This window comes from Prinia subflava, chromosome 1 (genome assembly GCF_021018805.1).
Source record: "Prinia subflava isolate CZ2003 ecotype Zambia chromosome 1, Cam_Psub_1.2, whole genome shotgun sequence".
Taxonomy (NCBI): Eukaryota; Metazoa; Chordata; class Aves; order Passeriformes; family Cisticolidae; genus Prinia; species Prinia subflava.
In genome coordinates this window covers 108,200,564-108,227,973 of record NC_086247.1, presented here as the reverse complement: position 1 = coordinate 108,227,973, position 27,410 = coordinate 108,200,564, and the positions used below count along the sequence as shown (strand labels likewise).

General features: G+C 40.3%; 1 protein-coding gene across 1 annotated transcript in view; it reads left to right on the top strand.

Moving 5' to 3' along the window:
* The window catches only part of LARS2 (leucyl-tRNA synthetase 2, mitochondrial), an 86,054-nt gene that overhangs the window by 49,941 nt on the left and 8,703 nt on the right, over positions 1-27,410 (top strand). Inside the window, exons 13-19 of the mRNA XM_063406986.1 lie at positions 5,568-5,666; positions 8,457-8,594; positions 16,660-16,763; positions 17,762-17,944; positions 20,383-20,552; positions 21,529-21,606; positions 23,609-23,720. Coding sequence (XP_063263056.1) covers positions 5,568-5,666; positions 8,457-8,594; positions 16,660-16,763; positions 17,762-17,944; positions 20,383-20,552; positions 21,529-21,606; positions 23,609-23,720 — 884 coding nt within the window. The remainder of the gene's footprint in view (positions 1-5,567; positions 5,667-8,456; positions 8,595-16,659; positions 16,764-17,761; positions 17,945-20,382; positions 20,553-21,528; positions 21,607-23,608; positions 23,721-27,410) is intronic.

Below are 27,410 nucleotides of genomic sequence, written 5' to 3'. Positions count from 1 at the left end.
TTTTATTAGTTTTGTTTAATATCTAGAATTAATTAGGAAAGCCAGATGGAAAGATATAAGTCTGAGTATTTGAGTAACAATAATGTTAACAGTCATAAATGGGAGGAGATACCCAAGTTATTCTTTGTTACACAAGTTCAGGTAATTGTGTTAGTCATCTGAAGATTGTCTAATGAGATTACAGTATTGTGCCTGTAATCACAATATTAATATAAATTCTGAAGGATGCCCATGCTGTCTCTGTGTTAGTGAGCCATGTCCATTTAGAGCACAGAGGCATGAAGCAGATGTAATTATGGCTCAATGACTCTAAAGTATTTTTGCTTTTGACAGAAAAGCCATTCTTTTACATTGGCCAAGTCTTTGCTTATGTGTACAATTTAATAAAATTATTATTCTACACTAAAAGCAGTTAGAAGTAAAACTCCTTTATTACATTACTCTCATTGGAAGAAAAACTTGCATGTAGAGGAGGACCAGGTCCAGAGACACAGTGAAGGAAAATGTTAAGTGCTGGTGCTCTTGTAAACTTGCCTGAGCAAGCCAAGCTGACGTATCAGGCAGACAAGCAGAGATACACGTTGCAGCTCACTCATCAAGACTGATCAGAGACGAAACATGCAGTTAGTAAATATGAAATAGCCAGTCCCCATTTATTATGTACACCGACTACACGTATACATACATTTAAACTTACATACAATTATAAACTGTGTATATTTCTTACATTTAAGCAATGGCATTTATGTTCAAGAGTGTCACAGATTGCAAAGTTTCATTGACATTAGAATAATCCCATTGTTTTAATAGTAAGAGTTTTAAGAAGGATCATTTACAACAAATGGAAGTTTATTAAATGTGATTATTGGCTCCTACAAACAATGAATATTCAAGGAGAAGTTAACAGAAAGTAACCTGAGCTTCTAAAATCTATTTTGAAACTGTTCCTTAGGGCTGCCAATATAATTACAAGCAAAAATCAATTTGCTGTAATCACAAATTAAAATTGTGCTACAAGGTCTAGAAGATATTTGATCTCAGTGAAAGCTGAAATTAAACTAAGTTAATTTTTTCTAGAGATAATAAATGGAATCTGCAAAGACCATTTTGTACAGACAATCAATGAGAGGCAACCACCTGACCTTTCTGTTAAATCTGCTGGTACCTAATGAGTGTCATCTATATTCAGTACCCATTAACTTTATGGCCAAGTATGCTTGTCTGTGCTTTGTATCTTTTAAAATGGCAATTCCAAAAAATTCCAAGATTGAGAGGGCTGTCCAATGCAGTGCCATTGTTGCCATGAATTTTCCTGGTTTGCTGAGCGTTCATATTAAAGGAGAAACGTGCAGTTTCTCACGCTGGTGAATTGTAAACACAGGACCATGTTTTGTAAATATTGGCAATGTTATGAATACTTTCTCCAAGACAAGGGGAGGTTGAATGACAGCCTCCTGGACCAATGTGACAGGAGAGGTGGCGATACCCTTCTCCAATCCATGGTCACCTTGCCACAGATATATAATGGAAAAATAAACTAAGGGCGGGGTCTTCTGCCCTGCTGCTCTTGTTGCACCCAGATCTGTGTCCCCAGTCGGTGTTCCTGGTTGGGCCTCCACGGTGATAACTGGCGCCCAACGTGGTCAAGTTGCAAGCTAGTGAGGAAAGAAAAAAGAAAAAAAAAAAAAAAAAATCTGCCTTCTACAGCTGCAAAAAGAAGAAACCCACGATGTTCTCAGAGGAACGATTGATGATGGAACTGCTCCACTCCTTTTTGTTGTCCTGTGACGCTGACTTGACCAGGAAACACGTGAGAGAACTGCTTAGCTGGGGAAAGAAACTTGGAATTTTTTATACTGCTGAAAAGGCACTTTATATTGGCCCATGGAGAACCCTGGGAAAAAGCCTTTTCTCTGCCGTCCTTGACGGAAACTCTAAGGCAGGCACTCTTTTACAGGCATGGACAACAGTCTTCCCACTTCTAAAAGAGGCTGGGGAGGACTTTGAAGTTGATTCTGGGTTTTCGACACAGAGCAGAAGCTCCCCTGTGAGCTCCGTCGCTTCTGACGAGGATTGCTCTGATGCAGGGTTAGAGCCGATGCAGGAGACCCCCACCCCCATGTCGGGGGTTGGGCGCGCCCAGCGGGGTTTTTGGAAGGGCGGGGAAGCTTTTTTCGGTCCGCTCCCCGCGCGGTTTGCCAGGCGGGGAGCTGGGGTGCCGAGGGGGCGGAGCGCTCGGCCTCGGGTCCCACGCCGAGCGCGGGGGATCGCCCGCGCCGCCCCGGGCCGCCGTGCCGCGGCGACCCCCCCGCTGCCCGCCACCGCTGCGGGGTCCGCCCTGCAGCTGCCGCGCGGAGCCGCGCCGCCTCGGGCCCCCTGCGGGGAGCCGGGGGGGCCGCCGTGCGCACCGCCCCCGGCGCTGCCGGCGCCGCCCCCTGCCACCGCCTCCCCGGCCCGCCCCGCCCCGCCGCGACCTGCTCCGCGCAGGATTCGGCAGGCGAGCCCGGCGGGGACGGCCCCTCCCTGCCCCGTCCCGCCGCCGCGCCAAATGCTGTGCGCGGGGTCGCCGCCGCCGGCGGTCTGTGCGGTGCCCGCAGCGGAGCCGCCGCCGCCGCCCACCGCGCCGCGCCCCGCCCCACGCGTCCGGTGCCGGTCCGGCGCTGCGGGGGGAGGGCTGGGCGCAACGCTGCCCGCCGCTGCGGGGCCCCCCGTGCCGTGCGACCCCCCCGCGCCGCCGCGCGGCCCCGCCGCATGCCCCCTCCGTTCAGAGGGGACGGGGCCGAGCGCTGGAGCCGCAGAGCTGCTGCCGGCTCTGGCCCCGGCCACCGACACATCGGCTGATGGAACAGGAGCTGAAAGCTGTGGCCCGTCAGCCACGCCCCCCTGCCCAGCGCGACAATCACCCCCCCGCTCAGAGAGGAGTCTGAGCGAGTCACTGTCCCCCGCCCACCCCCCCTACGGGGCCGGGTCGGCTGTGGGAGATGATAACGGGGCAAAAGCGTTGTCTGATGTGCACGCTTTCCCTGTCGTGAAATCGGATGAGGCTTTTAGTCCGGCATCCCAGGTGAACCAGGCTGCTGACCTAAGAGAGCTGCTGCCTGAAGATGCAGCTTTGCCCAAGCCAGTTCAGGGAGCTGTGGACATGGGTCCACAGCATCATAGCCATGATGACCCATCATGGGCAGTCCCGCTTCCCTTATCAAGGGACGTGGCAGAAGATAATATAAGCTTCACTGAGGCAATTCAATGGATCAGTGCAGAATTTGAGAATCTGATCTTTCCTTATGTAATAAGAGGTCTTGCAACAATGATGCTTGAACCTCAACAGGTTTTTACCTTTGAAAGAAATTGGAAATTCCTAGCTGGACAAATGGCTGTCGAAAATAGCCACCTGCCTCGAGATGATCCCTTGTTTGGGGTCGGAGTTGACCTACTTATGGGGAGGAGTCAATATGCTTGCCCTGATGTGCAAGCTGGCCTTTCTTTCACTGTTTTAGATTCGTGCAGATACATAGGGATATCTGCATTGATAAAAACCAAGTTATCCTTCTCCCCAAAGGAAGACTTCTTAGATATAGCACAGAAGCCAGGTGAACCTTTTCATCGACTTATAGTGCGTCTGATGAATTTTATAGAGGTGAGAGTTGAGGATAGCACCTTAAGAATGATACTATTGGAGCAATTAGCAAGAAGCCATGCTAATTCTGCTTGCCAGAGGCTCCTGGAAACCATTCCAGAGACTTCTAATATCCTGGAGATGGTCCAGACCTGTGCAGTTCTAAACACCTGTGATTCTATGGTGATGACCCCAACGGCTGCTTCACAGCCGGCAGAACAGAGGCAGAATGATGGACATGAGACACAGGCAGATATTCAGCCTAGTGGAGAACAGGAAAAGGAGGCACAGAAAGTGACTCCCTTGTTTTTCTGCGCACAAGGTGTGGGTCCAGACCATACTGCAGAAACATGCGAGGCAGTGGGTCATGCCGAGCCCACGCCAAGCCCGAAAATTCGGAGGCGAAGAAAAAGACGAAGACGTCAGGGGGACGAAACAGTTTCCCAAGCTCTAGAACAAGAGCAAAATTCTCTGGCTGGTGTACAGCCATCATCTCAAGTGTAGGAAGTGTTGATGTTGCCACATAGCTATGGTCAGTTTTCCTTGGACCTTGCAGTGGGTTTCTACGTCCACATCCTATGTTGCATGCATTCTTTGAGAAAAAGTCAATTGCTCAATTTGTGTTTTCTAAGTTCTCTATCCTCAGGTTCTGGGATCTTTGCCATGGAGGTGGCCGCTGAAAGTCTGCTGAGCTGCCTCAGGTGCATTGGACTGATCCTGTTTGATCCTGAAACCTTGTGCATCCTGTGCCACCCTAGTGCCACCCATCACAGAAGCCTCTTCGAGATCTGATTGACATGGACACGGACTGGCATCTTCTCTTTTCCTATATGGCCTCCATAGAGACTTTGGATCCTGTGGAGCTGCTGGACAAGGACAGACTGAAGCAGTGTGATGCTGAGAGCCAGCGGACTGTTAATCATGGACTCAGAGGAATTGTTTGCTATGGCTCAGTTTTATGTATGGTAGCCATTGTGACCTCTGTGGGGAAAGGGCACGTTGTTTGGGGGTTGTGGTTTTGGGACAGAACTTTTGGGGTTCAGAATTTTCAATTGAGTGGTAAAATTTTTCTTGGAATGCTCCTGCCTTTTGCACCGTATATTCCCTTGTATCTTATAAAAATTTAAAAATATGAGGGTGTTGGTTGAATTATGTTAGACTATGCTCGAGATATTTTGAGCAGGTTATTGCAAGGGGTTCAGGGTGAAACCCTGGGTAGCAAAGGCAGAATCAGACCAACATGTAGCCCTCACACCGTCACCTAAATGAAGGTCGGTGAACTTTATACAGGTTTTTTTTCTTTCTTTTTTCCTGTCATAGAATTGTTCATTTTTCTTTTTTTGTTTTCTTTTTAATATACTTAAAAGGGTGAGATGTTGCCATGAATTTTCCTGGTTTGCTGAGCGTTCATATTAAAGGAGAAACGTGCAGTTTCTCACGCTGGTGAATTGTAAACACAGGACCATGTTTTGTAAATATTGGCAATGTTATGAATACTTTCTCCAAGACAAGGGGAGGTTGAATGACAGCCTCCTGGACCAATGTGACAGGAGAGGTGGCGATACCCTTCTCCAATCCATGGTCACCTTGCCACAGATATATAATGGAAAAATAAACTAAGGGCGGGGTCTTCTGCCCTGCTGCTCTTGTTGCACCCAGATCTGTGTCCCCAGTCGGTGTTCCTGGTTGGGCCTCCACGGTGATATGCCATCTTCTGCTATTGCTGGATGTGATGACTGCTCAGGTGTTTTTCTGGCTTGCTTTTCCTATGTTTTGGGATGGAGAGGGAAAAAGTCAGCTCTGTTACTGTTGTTGGACTTTTTCTGAACATGTCACTCTTCAGACTGTTCCGTTTTCAATCTAAATGTCTTTGTGGCCACTCTGTCCACGTTTGAGGTTTTTCCCAAGCTTGTCACTTACCTAAAAAAAGCTTTTCTCCTCTCTTGTTCAGGTGCAAGGCAGCAGCACGGCGAGAAGTCGATACCATGGATACATTTGTTGATTCTGCTTGGTACTACCTGAGGTACACGGACCCTCACAACACGGACAGGTGAGGGCTGCAGGCTACACAGAAGAGAAGGGAACAAAGAGACCACACACTCAGGTGCTTCCAGCTTCCAGCTGCAGTCTACTGGCAGCGTAAATCCCTGCACTGCCCTCGTTATGGGCCTGGCCTCTGGGCCTGAGCACAGCACAGGGTAGGTGGTGTGGTTTAACCCCAGCTGGCGTGCAAGTGCCACACAGCTGCTTGCTCACTGCCCACACACACCCTGTGGGCTGGGGAGGACAATCAGAAGCAGGAAAAAAGAAGTAAAAATCATGGCTTGGATAAGAAGAGATTAATAACTGAAGCAAAGTAAAACATTGTGGTGATAATTATAATAAAAAGGAGAGGGAGAGAGAGAGAGAAAACCCAGGAAAAATAAGTGATGCACTATATAATTGCTCACTATCTGCTGACTGCTGCCCAGTCCATCCCTTAGCACCCATTGGCACCTCCCAGCCAACTCCCCCAGTTTATATACTGGGCATGACAATCTGGTATGGAATATCCCTTTGGGCAGTCTGGATCAGCCTTCCTGGCTGTGCTTCCTCCCAGCTTCTTTGTGCACGTGCTCTCTGGCAGAGCATGAGAGACCAAGAAGTCCTTGGTTTATGGTAAGCACTGCTCAGCAACAGCCAGAACATCTGTGTGTCATCAGCATTATTCTCATACTGAATTCAAAGCACAGCACTGTACCAGTTATTCAGAAGAAAAAGAACTCTACCGCAGCCAAAACCAGAACAATACATGGAGCTGGTTTAAAACAGTGGTATTTGATTGCTCCTGTGTCAGGAGACCTAGAAGAACAGGATGTGTAAACACAACTATGTGAGCACAGGAACTACAGGGCAAGGAGCAGAAATTTGCATGAATGGGCACAGAGAAAATGTTCAGCTGAGGGGGTGAAGTCCTTAGTGGGGGGTGCCATCAGGAATGACAGCCTGGCATAGCTCTGAGACTGGTAAATTGCCTGGAGTGTACCCTCCCTGGCAGTGCACTGAGTAGTTCAGTGTGTGGACAGGCAGTGCTGTTCCACTGGTAAGAAGAGGAATTATCCAGTGTAACATCCAGCTGCCAAGCCTGGCACCTTCACTTCTCTCCTTTTGAATTCTGGTGACTCTTGCTATTTCCTTGTGCACAGACCTCAAGTGAAGAGGCATCACAGCAATCTCCTGCTGTGTCAGCACTTCCACTACATACATAATTAATGAAAGGAGATTTTTCATTTGCTATGGACTAGTGTCTGCAGCATGGAGAGTGTGGGAAGACAGATGCATTTATTTAGCTGTTTTTCTGCTTCATAGTCTGCCTGTAGTAGTGCTGCTTGATGAAAATGTTTTATTCCAAAGAGGAATTAGTGCAACATCCCTACCATGTAGTCTGGGGAAGACAGGAAGAATTGCATTTTAAAACATTGTTACCACATGATGGGATGTTTGGGCATGTATTTATTTATTGTGCAGAGCAGTATCTGGGAAGATACTACATATACTCAGTGACTTAATATTGCTGGGCTGATTTTTTTTTTGTATTGGCAGCACTAGTTTGGTTAAACTAGAGAAAAATCTTCTATGAGCACTTTTATTTCATGCCAATTTTAATTATTTTCTAGTGATAGCATGAATATATTATTACTATTGAGTTAGGCAGATTGCTTCCTCTCCATGACAGATTGAAGTATTTTTTGTGTGTGGGCAAGAGGGACTTTTCCAGAAGTTGAAGAAGAAATAGTCAGATGTAACATCCAACTGTCAAAGTAACAGCTTAGTGGAGTCTAATCTGGTTTACACTGAAATGAGGAGATTTATATGGACTTCTGCACTAAATTTCTGCCTGCATCTGATTTATTTAGTTAGTTCTTTTAACTAAGCTACGCATATGTAAACCCTTCATTTCCATAAACCACATTTCACTGGTCTACAGTTCAGGAGAATTACTCTGTTGATTCTGGAACCCTATGATAGGGTGGGGTTTTTTTTTTCCACCAAACACATGAATCCCAGATCCATGACTTGCTTCTGGGCTCATCTGTGAGGAAGAAACAAAAATTACAGATGGAATAATCAGACAGACTGACAAAACAATTTAATAGATTTATTAGAGCGGAGGCTTGAAGCCTACATTAGAAAAGAACTTCTGTACAAATGGTATTTTGCAGGCCCACTAGAGGAGACATGGATATATGTAATGAAGCAGTAAGCAATGCAGGGAAACCATTCAGGTGACCTCCAACGATATAGTAAATATGCTGTAAATAACAAATTTACTGTTATTTCATCCAGCATCCTTCAGTTGGAGTGCTGTGACCCATCTCACTCTACAGAGGGCTCTGCAGCCTTAAACTGCATCATTGCCCCCTAAAGGCAACAATGCAAACAGGCGATTAAAAAAATCAGCTGCTTTTAAGTGGTCATGTCTTTTCTTGTTCATTCTAATATATTTGTATATAAAGCTTGATAAATACTAAAAAAATTAAAGCTGGCAACAAGGTATTTACAAAAAAATAATTTAAAAAGCAATCAAGCATTTTCATTGCTTTCTCAGGTAATTGCTTGCCTGAAATATGGGAAAATAATCTTCTTGTGGATCTACATCTCAGTGGAAATTAATTTTTTATCAATAATAAGCATTTTACTTCTTAAAAAATAAAAAGATCTGGTAGAAAAATGAAAGTTTTATTACATATGTGTTGCTCTTAGTAAACAGTGTTGTCCAGTCAAGGATGATGAGCTACTTTAGTAGCGCTGATCTTTCTTTTCAACATTGGATTTTTTTTCTATAATTGTGTGTTTTCAGGCCCTTTAATAGTGACTTAGCAGACTACTGGATGCCTGTGGATTTGTACATTGGAGGAAAGGAGCATGCAGTTATGCACTTATTCTATGCAAGGTTCTTCAACCATTTTTGCCATGATCTAAAGATGACAAAACACAAGTAAGCCTTATATATTTATATTAAAATCTTTCATCTTTCATTTGACTTGCAAGAATATTAGTGGACATTGTTGTGATGGTGAAACGTTACATTGAATAAGCCTGAATTTTCCTGCTTTGTCAGTATTCAGTTTCTCACAATGAGTTGCACTTCCTATCTGTGTTCATACAAATATTTTTATTGCATGAGTATTAACTGGCTCAGAGCAAGTGATAAAATGCTGCTGTAGATTTCCAGCCTGCAAAAGCATGCACAAACTAGTAACTTCAGGCATTCTGTGTAGTGCTATTATTGCAAATTAGGTAACTTCCTACCATTAATAGCATTAGTTCAGTGGAACCATGCATGTGTAAAAAACAAAGCACTCTTATAAATCACTGTATTATTGGAGCTGAGCAGTAAAAACACTTCTTGATAGGCAAAAGCAATATATTTATCTCATGTCAATTTATTTTTTATTTAATGAATTTTATATAATTACTTTTAATTACTCTTGTTGATGCTGCTATAGCCTATAGCCTAATTCAATGTTCTCTGTTTTGGTTAGAGGTAAAGTTTGGTGGAAGAAGGTGAGTCATCTGTTGTTCTGTTCTTAGTGCTCTCAGATAGGTTCAGAGCTTAACATCCCCATTTCCTCTGAAATTCGTCTCTTTTGTACCCTAAAATGCCATCCTCAGCTTAGAGAGTACTAGTGGCAGAACAATGAAACTCTGGCTCATGCTCTGTCCTGTTCTCCCATCAGCAGAGATGACTGAATAGATTGTGTCAAAATAAATGGCCCCATGAGAAGAACTGCTCAGTGATTTCGTAGTTGCAACTCATATAAATTCATTCTTTACAAGTATCCTCTCTCAAAACTTGACATAAAAGAGGAGCCTAAATAGATATGTCACTGAACTCACCCACTTGCTGTAGTTTTGCTACAAAACTGGAATTTAAGTAGTTGTGAGCCAGGAAAAGATGGACAAGTTACTGCAGGTAGCATGTTTCCCCAAGGCATTTCCTAATTTTGATGAAAATAAGCAATGTGTTTTCATAACTAGTTCTTGGCTGTGCAATAGTTTGTAGTGAAAGCTGTGTTTGAAATATTGGATGTAGATGATTTGTGTATCTGTGTTCCACTCTGTTGTCTGCAGCTTGTGTAGCTGCAGCAGGAAGGCTGTTTCTTCTCTCTCAGAGTGGGCCTTTCAAAGCAGACCCTTCCTCTCAGAGGTGCTATGTCTTCAAGCAGAGACTTTTAAAGCTTTCTCTTGCAAGCAATTTTAGGTTTATTAATGCTACAAAAGAATTTACAATCCTAATCCATCAGCCATCTAGTGGAGTTGTAACACACAGCAGCAAAATGTTCTTTTGCTAGTCAAATTCTTCAGCCTTCCAAAAGGACATTAACCACATTAGTGGCTGAAGTATTGTCAATATAAATTGAGATCACAGGGCAGGGGAGATTTTCTTGCAAAGTAAGTGGTTCACTTCGGTGTGCAAGAAAAAAAGGCATGGAAAGAGGCCAGCTGGACTGAAAAGGGACCTCCTGTGTGACCTTAAGAAGACGAAAATAAGTGCAAGGAAAATGGAAGGATGGGCTACCCCTGGAGGAATGTAGAAGCATTTACTGGATAGGCAGTATGGATTATGGAAAGATCATAGCTCATCAGATACTGAAACTGGTGAAGAATGTGAAGGTAGTAAGAAGAACTTCTGGACAGACATTGAAAAGAACACAAAGGAAGACATTGGCCTGATGCAAAATCCAACAAAGAGCCTAAGTAGAAAGGAAAGTCTTTGCTCTGGCCTTTGCTGTCAAGGCCTGTGCTTAATAGGAAAGTTTGAAGGCAAGAGATACTGCCCATTGTGGAGTAGGATTGACTTCACTTCAGTTCACTTCAGTAAGCCAGATACATACAAGTCAAAGGCATGAAAGACAAGACTGGAGCAGCCACCATGGATTTACCAAGAGGAAATGATGCCAAAATTAATCTGCTTTCCTTCTATGGTGAGATGATTCCATCTGTGGATGAGAAGAGAGCTGTGCATATCTTTTACCATGACTTCAACAGAACAGCTGAGGTTGTGCTGTCTGTGTAGGGAGGATTACAACAGAGAAGGGCTTAGGCATCCTAATAACCACCAAGTTGGAGGTGGGTCAGCAGCTGGCATGACAGTATACTCTGCTAGCAAAACCATGTCCAGCTTTGGTTATCTCTGCTTATCATTCAGGAGGAACTGTAATACTGTGTCTAGTTTTGAGGCCCTCACCCCAGTGTGAGGTACACTGCCAAACTGAAGAGGGTCTAGTGGAGGAGCTCTAGGATAGTCAGGGGTTGGAGCATGTGACATACAAGAGGCTAAGGGAGTTGAGTGTGTTCCCCATGGAGAAGAGAAGGCTGAGGAGGGAATGTAATTGCTATCTAGTGCTACCTAAAGGAGGTTTATAGAGAAGATAGGACCAGTCTCTTCTCAGAGATGTACAGAGAAAGAAAGGAGTCACAGATTGCAGCAAGGTTACAGCTGGAGAGAAGAAATACATTTTTTTCAGGGAAGGGGATGAGACTGGAATCATTTCACTTGAGACACTGTGGCATTTCCGTCATCGCGTGTTTTCAAAACGCAGCTGAACAGGGCCCTGAACGACCTGAAGTTAGGTCTGATATGGAAAGAGTTGCTCCAAATGACTTCCAAAGGTTCCTTCCGACCTGCATTATTCTAAGGACTCTGTAGTTCTGTAGCTGCACTACTTTGGAATGTGTTCTTTTCATACTCTGGTGTGACAGAGCAGTAGCACAAAAGCTGTGTAGTGTAGCCTGGTCTAAACATGGTGAAGTGCAGAAGAAAACTCTGCCTTCAATGAAAAAAATCCTTGAGAAGCACTGACTACGTCTAGTGACAATAGCAAAAGAAAATCGAAATTGCTTTCTGTAGAAGCAGTTTGCGAGACTGTGGAGAATTCCTTTGGTACCATATGGCCCATTCTCAAGAACTGCTGCACATGTGAAGATCTGGTACAGCACTGCCCTGAGGGCCAGGTGTATGAACTGCTTAGATGTGTGCTCAGACTGCAAGATGACTGTAACAAATTCATCATCATGCACAAAATTGTTCACTTGCTTTCACTCTTTGCAAGGTAAAGCATTAGGTGCTTTGAAGCCATGAAGTCAAATTAGGATCTTGGTTTAATATGGAAATCATAACTTCTTTGTAAATATTACTATGTATTTTAAATGTTTTAGTGTTAATCAGAAGCCACTTTTGCTCAGTCTTCGGTCTGAACTGCTCAAGGGCTGGTCTGAAAGATCTGAAAAGTGTAATTAGAAACAACAGGCTTATTGTTAGGAAGCTCAAAGTCATGATGTCAAAGCTCATAGCTCTGAGGGAAAATGCTAAAATGTTAAAAAACACTGCCCTCTTGTGCATTTTCAATCTTTCTCTAGTAGCATAGGTCTTTTTCACTGATTAAATAGTTATATGTCAGTTAACAAGAGCTGCCACCATTTCAACTGTCATCTACCGTCCTTAAATTTTTTTATGATTCCTCTACTTAGCTGTAGTAGTTTTTCATTTTTGTATGTTTACTTTAAGGAAAATATCATTGTTTAGCTCCTATCCTTTTTCAAATCCATTGAAATGTTTCTGGCTAGTCTTTAATCATGTACAAATGGCTATTTATATAATAATGTGGTTAAAAACAGAAATTAAAATTCCCGTAGTTTGGATTTTCAAAGCAATCTTTCCAAATATGGTGTCATGATTATTACAGAAGTGTTATAGGCAACATGTATGAAATAGGCATTTATGGACACACATACCCTCATTGAAAATGCAGTGTTTGTAGGCATTTAAACTTGTAAAGGTGTCAATATAGCTTAACTATCCCCTAAAGATGAGGCATGGTCTTTTATTTTTTAATGCATTGGACTGAACAGAGTGAGAAAGAAATGCTGTTCAATTTCTCAGTAATGACAAGGCAGAATAAGTGGTACCCTCTGGGTATTCATACATGTGATATCAGATTAAGCCCAAATTGATGTCAATTTGTTCTAGCAGTCTGGTCTGTAAAATGCATTGGTTCTATAAAAAATTCACAAGGCAGCAAGCCCTCCCAGCTGTGACCACTGCTGGGAGAGGGGCCAGGTAGGCAGCTGGGGCCAGAAAACTCCTCCTCTGTTCCAGCTTAATCCACCGTGGCAGGCGTGTGCTGACACTCTCGGTTACACCTGCTCGCCTGTGCAAGTACAAGTCACACAGAATTTGGTTCTGCCCTAGCCTTCAGTAATCACTTCTGCCCGATGAATAATTGGAAATGGAATCTAGCACATTCTCCCTGAAGGATTATAAAGCAATAAAAAAGTTTATTGTTGATGTTAAGTCAGCATATTTGACTCTGATAGAGGGCAAATCTGCTGAGTAAGGAGGCATTATTGTTCACATAGCTGAGTTACAGAATAAAAGAAAATATGTTTGTGACAGAAATAGCTTATTCTGTGAAGGAATGATATTACAGCTTCTCTGCATTCATTTAGGACCTTATCACTAGTGCTGATTTTAAGCAAAAGCACTCAGTTGTTAACCATGTAGAATCTTGAACATTCAATCTTGTTTTGTCTTTTTTTTTTTTTTTTTTTTTGCCTAAAATTATCATCCTCTACCTCCACAAGGTTGCACAGCTATAAGTAACAGCAGGTTAACAGCCCCCTGGACTCAGCTGATAGTGACTGACCTAGTCTTGTCTTCAGTCCAGGGCACAGCACTCAGGCTCTCTCAGCCTTTCTGAAGGTGCTGGGTGCAAATACCTGCAGTGAGCTCCCTTGCTGGGGCTATCCCTTCTTCTGAATTCACAATTTTATCATTGTGGCAGGCCCCACAGAGTTCTTCCAGCCGGGTCATTTGTACAAGGATTGAAAGTCCCACTGCTCAACCTGCACAGAGCAAAGCAAAGAGCGTGAGAACATGGCACTGAGCAGGAATTCCTGATCTGTCTCTCAAGCTTGGTCCTACCATCCATTACATGGTCCTGTATAGAGAGATCAGTCTCTCATAGAGGTGAACCTGTACATGAACATTAGAGAAAGGAAAAGATGGATTACAGATTTCATGGCTAGCACAGCTGATCCTTCTCAGAGGTGGCAGGCACACTTTGCAGGTGGGATGTACAACACGATCAAAAACTGTAATATGGGCAAGGTCTCAGTGCAGATACTCCAGCATGAGCATAAACAAACTTCACAGGCAAGTGAAGGCCTCTCCCATTCCATTATACCTATAGTCTGAAACATGACCAAGCATTCAAAGGAACTCCGGACACCTCTTATGTCTCAGAAATGTCAGTGTATCTGAAAATGGCTTAATTTCCTTATTCTTGGTGCTTTGGATCAGGAGGTATTTATGATGCCATGACCAGGTGCTGCAGTATTTATGTCAGACTTGCATCATCCCTGCTGTGCTGCAGCCCTTGGCAGTTCCTCACACAGCCGAGAAGTGCATCCCTGCCTTTGAAGGGGAATGTCTGAGGTGTGCAGTTTTATTAACATGAATTCAAGTGTAACTCTGCATGTGAACATGAGATGGAGCCACCACAACACTGCCAAAATCACTGTGCATTTAGTGCAGGGCTTAATTTGGTTTAGAGCCCTGTGTTTAGCAGATGGGCTCTGGCTTTCTCATTTTGGGCATGTCTCCATACTCCTGCGGTCTCCCACTAGGAACACATGGTTGGTGTTTTTTTCCCCATACTTGGTAATGTATTTTGTATTGCATTTTTGTAGCCTCTGTCAGCATAAACAAAAATAAGAAATGCTTGTTTCTGCATTCAGTTTTTAGTAACTTGGCGTATGAGCTGAACTAACTCTTTGTCATTAAACGTAAGTGTTCCTTGAAAAATCACTTCCAGTGGAGAGCCCTATCTGATTTGGATGATCTGGCTATCTCATTAGCTTTACTTTAGATAGAAGGAAGTGTAGCTATTTTAATAACTGTTTGAGATCCTAAACAGACTGAAGTACTGAATGACAGGGAGGGAATTTTTTTTCCTATGGTATAATGTCTCTAGTTTGTAGAGACAGAAGAAATGTATAGTAAACTGTTATACCCTGAAGCATTTTCCCACCATTGTTGTTGATAGGGTTACAAAGTTTTTGTTCCCAGTTTTTACCTTCTAATTCATCTGGATAATTTATAACAGTTTTCTGGTATTTTAGATTATTTTTGCCTCCTATTTTTAAAATAGTTTTTCTTTGTTTTACTGTCTAAATTTGACTTCGGTTCTCATTCCTTAAGGTTCCTTTACTTCTAAACAACAAGATTTTTCAGTCAACCTCTGAAGTATTGTCTACAAAATATTTATAAGATGCTTGAGTTGCTGCTCTTACTTAACAGTGTTGATAAAACCAGGTGCCATGGCAGAGACTCATACTTCTTTGTGACTGAGTGATACATCAATATGTGCCAGTACTTGCACAATATTTAGAAGTATACAAAATATGAAAGGAGGGAAACTCATGTTCAAACTTGAACATGTTGAAGATAAAATATGAGGCATGTCACTTTCTCTCTCAGTTTATAGTTTTGTTTTCAAATATCTTCTTTTTCAGAGTCATCAAAAGTGTTTAAGGACTAGTACTTGGAAGATACCTGCTTTAATATGGTGGAAACATGCCTAATTGTTATATAATTTAATAATACTTTAATAAATTATTGTGTTTAAAATCATGAGATAAATTGTCATGTGATTCATATTTCTTAACAATATAAAATACTATATTAGCTCCTTAACAGTGAGTCATATTTTGGATTATGACTTTTTTGCACACATGAAATAAAATGTGGAAGTCTGGTTTTACTGCTTCTTTTTTAGATGGTTATACTCTGGCTTTTTTAAAGAAAAATTAATAGGAATAATGCATCCTTTCTGCATAAGTTGTTTACTATACGTTTGAGGTTTCATTAGATAAAAGCATAGAAAATTCAGATTGTTTAATGTTGTGCACACATGTCAGCATTAGGATGTGCAGGTCAGTCTCAACCAGTGCTGATGATCATCTCCTCCAGAATGATGGTCACTGATGTCCTGTGTTTGAGGGTCCCATGAGAAAGCTTCCAGACTGTATGTGCTTTCTGGGACTGGCTCCATACCCTCTTCCCTGGCCCCTCCAGTTCTTGAAGCTGTGTTACAACTGCCTTACTTTCCTGTTCTACTTGAGTGGGAACCAAAAGCTTTAGTGATTAATTTTGTTGCCTTTTTTTTTGGTGAAAACAGTGACAGACGTGTGACTCAATGCATTAGAAATGCGAGATCATTAAAGGAAGGGGCCACAATAGTGTGTCAACCAGAGCAGTGTTTACTTAGAATTTATTTCTTGCTGAGTACATACACTACTGCCTTTCAAGGCTCTTTTTAGCCCTGTCATATACTCATTTTATGGGAGTTTACCCTCCCTGATGTAAATTTTACCTTACTAGAAAAGTAAGATGCTTAAAAATTGATACACTGAGACACAAAGTTTTCAGCATTGCCCTTTTTTGGTGTACTTTTCCATGCAGCTAGGCCTTCCTGGCTTGTTCTGCAAAGGGACAAAGCATGTGGGTGCTTATGTTAGAGAAACTGTCTTATCTGTTTATAGAAAGAAATGTGCTGCAACATTTTGATTTGTTCAAAATCCTGTGCTCCTCAGAGAGAAGATAAAACTAAATATTTGTATGATAATGAGGCCAGGTACTTGAATGCTTTTACAGAAGAGATTTAGCTTGAAGTTAGGGAAATTGCACTGTTGGCCAAGAAAATTCTGTGTATTATCCATATGCTAATTCGAAAAGTGATGTTAGAATAACTTAGTACTAAATCAGGGTACAAGAATGTGAGCAGAATGCAAATAAGTACTTAAGACTTGCCAGCCAACCACCATGAATCAATGCATAAAGTACTCTTTCTAAGGTGACAACTATTTATGTATAGTCAACTTGAAATTCTTGTTTCATTAAAAAATTGTGCCTGATTGGCTCAACCTGAGGCTTATCATAAAGTATTCTTTTGACAGCTCTTTTCAACAGAGAACTTTCTTTTTCCTTCCACCCTTAGGGAGCCTTTCCATAAGCTCTTGGTTCAAGGTCTTATCAAGAATCAGACATTCAGACTAACAACAACAGGCCAGTGTTTGAAGAGAGAGGAGGTTGATCTCACTGGTAAGAGAAAATAGGGAAAATCTGCATAGGTGTGTCCCTAAAACCAGGGACTGCTTCACTGCAGGGAAAATTTGGAAGGGAAAATTTGGAAGAGGAAATGAATCCTTGTAATATTTAAACTGGCAAGCCACTTCCGTGAGTTTCGAATTCACACATACTGCTGAGTGCACAGAGATCCTACTAATAGAGCAGCTTTTAATTGCATCCAAACACAGAAACAGTGCTGTGTTATTATTTTGGCTCCAGTGTAGTCCAAAAGATCAAAAGTCAGTTTTGTCAAGACAGTGCTCAGCTAAATGGAGCCAGCTAGTCCCAGCAAACAGACAACCAACAAAAACATTACAGCAAAACTAACACAGGTGCAGATGTATTCAGTAGATACTAGAAATGTAAAACTTGTAGGAAGAGTGCTCATTCTCAAGTTCTTTGCAGAGCCTTCACTGCATGAGCTGGACCAGTCATTGCTGTGGCACCTGCAGCAACCAAAATGGTTTGGTCATATTTGCCTCTCTTAAGCATTCCTCTCATACATCCTTGTTTTCATTGGATACCAACCCTGTAAGACAGTTAAAAATCAACCACCAAACCCACCCTCTTAAGTTTTGCCACTCTCTGCTACCCTATTTTCTTCTAGAAAAGATTGGGGGTTTTTACCAGAGGGTTTTACTCAGCTGCACATTTTTCAGTGTAAATGCCCCACTCTGTCTCTAAATTCATGCAAGAGAAAGCACACTCTTTTCAGGATAACTTAACTGCAATTGGAACCTATAAATCTGGTATTTGCAAAGGCCAAGTACAGGTCAGAATTGTATCAAATCAATTTCTATTGAAACACCTATCTAGGCAGCTTTAAATGTCATGGTTACAAAAAAGCTTAAATATTGGGAATACAAAACACTAGCAATGGTTGTTTCTTCTCATGTTTAGGGAACAAAATTAATTGCTGTTACAAGCGAGCAAAATTTGTTTCAGTCGTTTTTGTATGTCTTAATATTTAGGAAGTGAACCAGTTCACCTGAAAACCGGTGAGAAGCTCCAAGTTGCTTGGGAAAAAATGAGCAAATCTAAGCACAATGGAATAGACCCTGAGGAAATAGTGAAAGAATACGGCATTGACACCCTGCGTCTTTACATTCTGTTTGCTGCTCCTCCAGAACAGGACATCTTGTGGGATGCTAAAAGTAAGTCACATTGTTTCTGTAGTTTGTTTTGTTGTGGGTTTGTTTCTTTTTGCTTAAGTATTACATTTTAAACACAAATTAATACAGTTCTGGATGACCAGGTTTGGGGGAAAAAATGAATCAAAAAAGTATCATAAAGAGATTTTATTGCTTGTTTCTTTTAAAGGAGAGAGAGTCACAAAGCTGTCACTAAGAGGCAAACTTGCAAGATTACTGCAAGCAGCTTACCTCTTATAAGCTAAAAGCACTCATGAAAACTACTTCTTAAGTTGTATTTTCTTCTGAAAACTTGGACCTCATTATCTTTTTTGAATTAGCAATGATTGATTAACTGGAAATTATTTTTCTTTATAATCTGTTTTTTCTAATCATATCAGATCAGAGATACAACTTTACAATATTTTATTTCCATTTATTAACACATATGCAACGGCTTTTGTAAGCTGGACTATGAAATAGTTCTCGGAAGAATCTCATTAGAAGACAATCTGAGTTCCTAGTAATTTATATTTCTAGATAGGACATTTTTATGAGTTTATTTCATGAATAAGTTAAGAATTACCCTCCTGTGCACTTATTTACTCCTATCATGCAATTCCTCATACTGACAGGTCTTAATTTCTTTTATCTGCTGAGGTTCATACATTTTAATGTAGTCTTATACATTCATTTACATTTCCCCTTCCTGTCGCATAAGGCTTTAAAGAAACACTCCATTCCTGGTTTCAAAAAGTGTATTTCTTCATTCTTTCACGTGTTAAGTTCTTGCCACATAGTTCAACCTGCACTAAACTTCATTTCAGTTGCCTGTCATGCTTTATATTCACTTGTGTTCCTTTATATATCATGCACTATTGTATGTACTGGAGGAGTGGGCTTTGAGAGTTCTTAGCTGCCTTTCTGTCACCACCTAATCACAACAGCAGAGAGCTAGGCATTTGAAAAAGTCTCTTAAAAAATGAATCACTTAGACTCAAGCTTAAACAGCTGCATCCCAAACACTACACAGGTATACAATTCCCTCTGAGGAAGCTAATTTGGTGGTGCACAATCTTCTTGCTGTATTTTCTGATCTTGAAAATGGAATAATTAAATTACTGGGAGGATAGTGTGCACCAAATCTTAGTTGCAAAGTATACAAGAGAAAGTATTGGAAAACATGAACAAAAGGAGATTTTAGCAGCCTAAAGATATTTCCAGCGGAGAAGAAAATAGCAAGTTACGTGAAAAGCGTCTCTTAAATCTTGTTACGCTTTGTTCAGATTTTTTTTATGATAACAAAATTATGAATGCTTAGATTAAAGAAATTAAGCAGGTTGTGTTGGGTTTGACCTTGGGCTGGATGTCAGGTGCCCACCTAGGTGCTCTGTCACTCCTTGCTTTTCAGTTGGATGGGGTAGAAAAGTGCAACAAAAGACTTGTGGGTTGAGGTAAGGGCAAGGAGATCACTCAACATTTGCCATTATGGACAAAGCAGACTCGACTGAGAAATTAATTTAATGTATTATCAATTAAAATTAGAGTAAGGAAAAGTAAAACCAAATTCACACCTTCCCTTCATCCCTCCCTTTTTCCTGGGCTCAACTGGCTCTGTCAGACATGGGAGAAGCTCCTAGAAGCTTCCCAGAGAAGCCATCCTTGTAGCCCTCCCTACCAAAACTTTGCCACGCAAAGCCATTACAGGATTTTTTTTTTCATTCAGAGAATGTTAGATAGTGGTTCTCAGTTGTCATGATTCTTCTTTCCCCTGGATGTGACTTCCCTTCAGACTAGATTCCTTGTCCTTTCAGTGGTGGAGCTCAAGGCAGGGCCTTGCATCATTCTGTCCTGTGGTGTGAGCAGCCATGGAGTCGGACTGATGCTTCAGGGTCAAGGTCAACAGCTTCATAGTCTCCCCATCCCAAACTAAGCTAAAGAGGGTACCAAGGGTCAGAGGCTATACTCATTACCACAATAGCACCTCTAGCAACAAAAGTATTCGTACTTGCTAAAATCAAATTTGAAAAGGAACTTCTCAATTTGAAAAAATATGTGTATGCATACTTGTGTATATGTTTGTATTCCGCCATGAGTTCAAAAAATGAGAGCATGTACAACTCCTTTGTGGAGTCATTAAAACACAAGATGAGCATTCTAGCATTGACATAACATTGGGTTATTTTACAGATTTTAGGAAATATTCTATGCTGTATTCTTGCTATATATATCTGTTTTAAAGTCATTGCAGAAAAATACTTTTATCTTGCTGATTTTTTCCTTTAAAGCAACTCAGCATTACTTGTAAAGACATTTTTAATTGCATTGATATCTTTCATTTAAAATAGAGAGTTTTTTAAAAGAATGTTTTAACTCCAGTGTTCTGATCCTGCTTTTCTTTAAAGGTTTGAATTTTTTACTTGTTACTGACATTTGTTTCTGAAATCTTTCATTAACCTCAGCTGATGCCATGCCTGGTGTTCAGAGATGGCAGATGCGTCTCTGGGCACTTGTAACCAAACTTATTGAAGCAAGGACTTCAGGAACCATGCCCAATCCCGAGGTTCTGAATAAGAAGGAGAAGGCTGAAGCCAGAAAGATCTGGGAGCAGAAGAATCTGGTGATTTCTGAGGTTAAAAGAAACACTTATATAGTTTCTAAATGACTAAATAAGTTGCTTCTTATGCTAAAACCATATGTTTGACTTACAGAGCCAACAGCTTTTTCCCCAGATGAGTAGCTAATTTTAAGCGAATTATTCTCTATGTAAATAATTTTACTTACCTACAAATGTTGTGGGACAGAATTTATTTAAAGGATGTATGCCTCATTTAAGGAATGAAATGTTATGATATTTAAGTTTTATCAATCTGGGAATCAAGTAACTCCTTTCCAAGTAACAAAACCATAGGTGAGTTTTGTAGGTTGCCCGAACAAAAGCTTTGGTCTGTTTGCTTCATACCTCATTATCATGCCTGCTGTTTCATATAGAATGAAAAAAGCCATTGGTGAAAATACATTAGCATAGCCTTGAAAAAAATACTGAAGTGGTTGCTCATCTCGTGTTGTCTCCTGCTGTGATTAGTATGAATTCAATTATCCAAGACTCAGAAGGAAACATAAATATCTGCAAAAATAATCTCAAATATTTTTCTGTGGATAAAATCTTTTGCCATTTTAAACCCTGCTGTGATATTCCAGATCATTTAACAGACTTTATAATTCTAATCTTGTAATCAAGTTTTCACCAGTATAAATGGATTTACAAGAGAGAAGGCCTCTTGTAAGGGCAAAGGGAAGATATTTTATTAAAGGAAATAAAGGGTGACTAATGCACATTTTTCATAGCATTGATTGAAGCTTTTTAAATCCTGAAACAGAAGGGAAACTAATCAGTTGAATTTTTATGTGATTTTTATTTTCCTCCCCACACATGTGAATGCACATATGATGTGTTTGCATACCAAAGTATTTTCATATAAGAGGTAAGATGCACATATTTCACAAATTGAAATTAATTATCAGTAATTGTTTTTCATTTAAAAACCCAGTATTCCAAGTTTGAGAGTTACAAGTAATTAATGACAGACCTTTTCTTCTAATACAAGGTAACCGAGTACTTCACAAAGGATCATTTGTTCAATGCAGCTATTTCCCGATTGATGAGCCTCACAAATGTACTCCATGTAAGTATGTGACATTAATGAAGGTATTTTTCTCTCACACACTGTTCCTGTCAGTCTTTCTGCAAGCAGGAGCTGCCTGAACTATAGGTCCAGCTTTCTGTAAGTCGTCAACTTCATAAACAGTATTACTAAGTCAAGAGCCTTGTTGAGTTATTCAGTTCAAAAGCAGCATGTTCTAGTAACCCTGAAATAAACAGTTTGGCAGGAGAAGCTTCATGGTATTAGATCCACTAGATTGATGGTATTAGATCCTGTAATTTGAAGAGGATACATTTTGTTTAGTTCTGTTCTTTGTTCTCTTGATTTTAGCCAAGTTGCATAGGTAGCTAGGTATAGTAGTAAATTATAGAATTACTGAACATTCTGATTTTAAAAAGGGTTATTCTTTGCAAGGAAAATCACAGTCAGTCCTCAAAGACAGCTTACACTGCTGAACTTAAGTTTTAAGATTTTAAATTTAGATTATGTTGTTTATCAGCCAGTGCTGATAGATGAAATATAATAAACTATTATCAATATTTTCCTTAATACTCTTAGATCTGGTTAAGCAATCTTTCAGGCATATAATGGTAGTCTGATATAGACTAGAAATTAAATATGATTTTGAAATTTTTAGCTTCTTTATTGAAATACCATTTTATACCTTATGGATTCTGAGGTGCTTATTGGCAAAATCAAGAACTTAACAAAAAGTTAAGTAGGTTGTGCACAGGTGCTGTACTGAGACAACTTTAATCTGGCATCCTGTGTGGTGTTGGGAAGATAACCCAGTTCTTTATCTCCAACTCAAAGACTCATAGTCATTTGGGGCTAATGGATGGTAGAATGAATGTTTTAAAAAAATAAAACTCAGTGTCCTACAGACAGCCAGATAGTTGAACACTGATGTATTTCTTGAGCAAAGAAGACAGTGCAGTGTCTTTGAAGAATACGTTTCCACATAGCATCCTGACACTTCCTCTTCTGCTCCCAGTTAAAAGGAGGAAGTGGAGAAGTGGGCAAGGATTAAACATTGAAAGTGGGTAGTAGTTACTAAAACTTACTCAAATATAGCTTGCACTGTAAGTGAAAAGATGCCCTCTGACAACATTTGCAGTCAAGCAGATCACTGGTTTTGGACAATTTTCTAGTGGATGAGAATGGGTGTTCATCACATCAAATAATTCTCATATAAGCTGACACATATTGACATTTTTTTGTGCTGTTTCATTAGAGAGATAGATTGCAAAATAAATGCAACAGCTGAATTTGCCATGGGGTGTAATGTCTTAAACAGGTAAAGAAAGAAAAAGTTCATTTGATTACTTTTAGTGCTTTTATCTTTTCTTCTAAGTTTTCTGTTAGTTAAATTAAATGGGGAAATGAAGTTCAAATTTTGTCAGTCAAGTTACCTTTTGCCAGAAACTGAACATTTTCCATACTAAAGAAGCCAGACACTTTACTAAAATGAGAACATAAAACTTTGAAAGACTTTCCTGTGCTTTTCATTCCCAAAGCTTCCTTCAGCTCTAAAACCTCACTTTGTCACTAATTTCAGCTTTACTGAAGCCACTCTGATCCTGTACAATTGAACCTTGTCCCAACAAAATTGATGTTGCATTCAGCACAGTTTGACTGTTACATACAAGTGCTTCACCTCTTCTCAGATAACTCTGGTTTTGCCTAAGACTGTGCTTCTAGAAAAGGCAGCACTCAAAATGATTTTGAGGCCACTCTTGTCCACATGAATATGTGTTCAGAGTTCTGTGCTACAGCAGAAGCCCAAGGGTTTTCATCAGCCACTTTAGGATTAGCTTTTAAGTGTTAGAGAGCACTCTATGACCAAGAGTTGTGATTTTAATTCTCCATTTTCATAAGTTTCCAATTTGTTGTGAAATTACACTCTCCTTAGCATAGACATTGATTTTAGGTTTGATTACTGCATTTTATTCTTAATTAAACAACTTTTCCCCCACCTCAGAATGTTAATAGTTTGTTTCTTTTTCCTTGCTTCTTCACTCAGCAAGCTCCTCGGCCTCTTGTTCTCCACAGCACAGAATTTGAAGATGCTTTGGCTTCACTCTGCATTATGGTTGCACCTATGGCTCCCTGCATTGCATCAGAGATGTGGAAAGGTATTTATAAACTTCATATAGGTGTTCTAGGAAAAAAGGACAGGAAATTTGCAAAAATGTCTGCAGCTCAGTATGTGTCACTAACCTCTGAATTCTTTATTTACCTTGTCACCTTCGGTCATAATTGTTAAACAAACTTGAACCTTGTGTCATTCCCACATCTCTCTTTTTTGACTTTGGTTTCTTTTTCCCTGCACACAGAGGTGGATTTCTTGAAACTAGGCAGAGAAATGGAGATAGCTGAAAAATTCAAGACAGGACTTGCATGAGGAATTCATATGTCAGCTGCTAACTGCTCCTGAATATGGATGGCATAATTAAGAGCTGACTAAGGACAGAAACAGCCCTATTTTAAATAACTGTGTCAGAGCCTTTGGACTACAAACACTTTCATTCAGGAATTCAAGCAAAGCCAACTATATCAGAGGACTGGATACTAAAAAGAGTAAAAGAGTTTCCAATAAAAATCTTACTCCTTTAGGATGCTTCAGAGACTGAGGGACACTGCTGTAAATTAACCTGCCATGGAGAATGGGAATGGTAGACAGGGTATCTTTTCTAAGACCTGTCAGAGTTGTAGACAGACCTGAATACCAAATGGGCTAAGTTGTGTGGTGCTGATACAGTTAAAGCCTGTGAAATAAGGGATGTGCATGCCAGAGTTTAGCAACTGATTTTAAGGTTTATTGGGAGAAGTCCCAAGATGCATGTGGAAAGATAGGAATATATTCTCCATTGTGGCTGGCCACAAAATGCTGGGTTGTTTTGGACCTAATGTTAGCTTTTGGATGCTATTTTAATGGTTTTATTTTCAATGGTCATCCCAAAAAACATGAAGTGTTTGCAGAGCAGTGCTACTAAACTGATAGTATTTCAGTGTTGTGCATGGCCCTGTAATGCTAGCTGCCAAGGAAAGACCACTCTTGTTCAAAGCAGTAACAAAGAAGCTGAGCCTATGGAAACAAGAAGATAGGGTAGGGAGATTGGGTTGGGGTTTTTGCATGTGTTTTCATTTCCAGTGATTTTAAAATGTCTTAATAGAAGTTTAACTGTCTAGAATAAAGAGTGGCATCAGACATGATCCATCTGGTCTTATGCTATGACATGCCATCTAATTAAAATAATACTAAATAAAAGTAATTAGCATTTCTGTTTTCCACATTGGCTGAGATGGAGGCAGAGAGATCCGGGATAATTACTTATACATACAGTGCCTCCTGAACTTGGAAATCTAATACATGCTAGGAAATACAGAATTATCAGCTATGGTTGATAAAATGACAAAGAGCACTAGGGTATCTTAATTAACAACTTGTCAAACATGAAGCTTAATCCTATAGCGTTTTGAATGTCAGATAAGAAAGTCTTTTCTTGTGACTAAAATCACTGGAGAGGGAAAATGATAAATGTTTTCTGGATCTCCCTCTGATGTAAGAATAAAAATTAAGCATATAAAAATGGGAAGTGCATTGTCCTCAGCCTCTGTCTGCATTTAAAGATAAAATTTTACTTGCGTGGTCCAAAGAGGTGCACTGTAATTCAGTGCAGCAATCATAAAATACCATGTATTGATTATTGCCTGAAGAATTTCATTTCTAAATTTGAAAATGACAGTATCTTTTAGCATGATAATCATTGGATTATCCTGAAGTTATTAAACAATTTTATCAGGAGAATGTGTGTACATTTAACTGCTGCATTGTGGTAAGAATACTGTATTATTTTAAAATAGCCAACATCTATCAGTTTTCTCTTGAGATTTCATATTAAAGATTCCCCAAGTTTTGAATTGCGCTCTGGTTCCACCAAGTCCTGTTGCTCTTCTGATGTAACCAATTTCTCAAACTTTTTTGTGTATAAGTGATGATGCTTTACTATTTTAAATAATTTCAATGTGAAAATTATGGTTCCTAATACTCTGTTTAGTTTTCTGTGTGCTTTAGTTCTTCATACTCAGAGAAAATAAGTCTCTCCTTCTGTACCTTGGCTTTGCATCTAAATGTCAGGATAGTGCTGCTTCCTCTTTTGTAAATTGGTCAGGAAAAGGAGTTTGTATATTGTTAGTTCTATAAATTGCACCTATAGCAGTGGACCCCACTCTTTGATGGCAGCTGCTGGAATGCTGTTCTGTAAGTGCCTCACCTTTCAGCAGCTGAACAATAGCACCCCATGGTACTTTGTGTGTGAAGAAGCTCTTCCCCTGCCTTAGAGGATGAGCAGTTTTTGGTATTGTGGTGTGTCAGCCCGACGGTGCTCATTGTGCAGTGGATGCGCTGGTTTATCGCTCAATAACATAAAAAGCAACCGTAGCCCCTCAGTGTGGGAAGAGTTCATCCGGCTGATATCTTGGCAGTTTATGAACACTAACAGGATGAGGAAATCCGTTTCCTTCCTGAAGCTTTGTATCTAAGGAATAGACAGACACCATTTGAGACTTTTTTTTTAGTTTGTTTGTAGTAGTACAGTGTTTTGCTATTCAGACAAGGATATGAAACTGCTTATTGTGAGTCGCTACATTTTTATTAGGGATGGCACATGAAAGATACATACACCTTTGATAAACATGTCTTAGGAAATAGGACATTAAGCATAATTTTTGGAATTTTTAATGGTATCATTGTCTTAGCAATATTTTAACTGTCACTACAATAGCTCTGTTGCAATAATTTGTCTGAATTCAGCCTTTGCTCAAGAAAGCTTCTGGAAAGAATGGAGTTGAGTAAAAGCTAATTAACGTTGTAGGTTTTAATTGAAAATCTGAATGTGGAAATCCCCCTTCACAATCCCATAAGAAACATGATTTAGAGTTTAATTTTTTTTCTCCAAGAGTAATAATCTAAAAGGAGAGCAAGTCTTTCAAATGGAGGAAGACAGATTGTTTTAAAGTTAAAATGATTTGTGTGTAGTTTGCTGGATGTACAAGCACATCCTAGAGCTAGCTTACAGTAACCCAGGTTTTGCACATCTTACTTCTGTACTACTATATCAGTGGTATAACACAGCTTTTCTCAGAGCTGTCTGGAAGCAGCTGTTACCATTTCTTTGAGATTGCAGATTGTTTCACATGTGACTGACAGACATTCTTCCTGAGCTGCAGAAAGGTATTTTGGATATGTAATCCTATTTGCCCAAATCTGTTAAATAGGGAGATTCATTAAATAGTAAAAAGCATATCAAGAACAAAGTAACATGGTAACAATACCAGAAAAGAGGCTGCACAGGTAACTAGATACTCACCCAAAATGTCTGTCTTACACATTCCTGATCTGAGCTTTTTAAAAAGTTTTCCTGCTTTTTCTGCTAGTGTGGTGGATTATACTTAACACACATTTCTTTTGTTTCAATTTCACGAAATCCAAAAATTTGCAACATTTGGATATTCACCCTCACAGTCATCTTATATGTCCCCCTCTGATCTTCTTACATTTTCTGTTTGAAAATCCCTAGTCCTAAACTCTGACACTGCCATTGTTTCAGATTCTTTCATTAGCTTCCTTTTATCACCCATTAAAGTTCCATCTTCATTTCCTTCTCTGCTTTAACCTCTCTGTTCCAGGGCTTGTCACAAGCCAGCTCTTTCTCAATTTACTTCATAATCACAACTTTTCCTCTGGCCTACATAATTTTGTGTCTAAGTTGCTGCACAATTAGTGGAATTTTACAGATAATTTTTTCCAGTGTTTTTTTTCT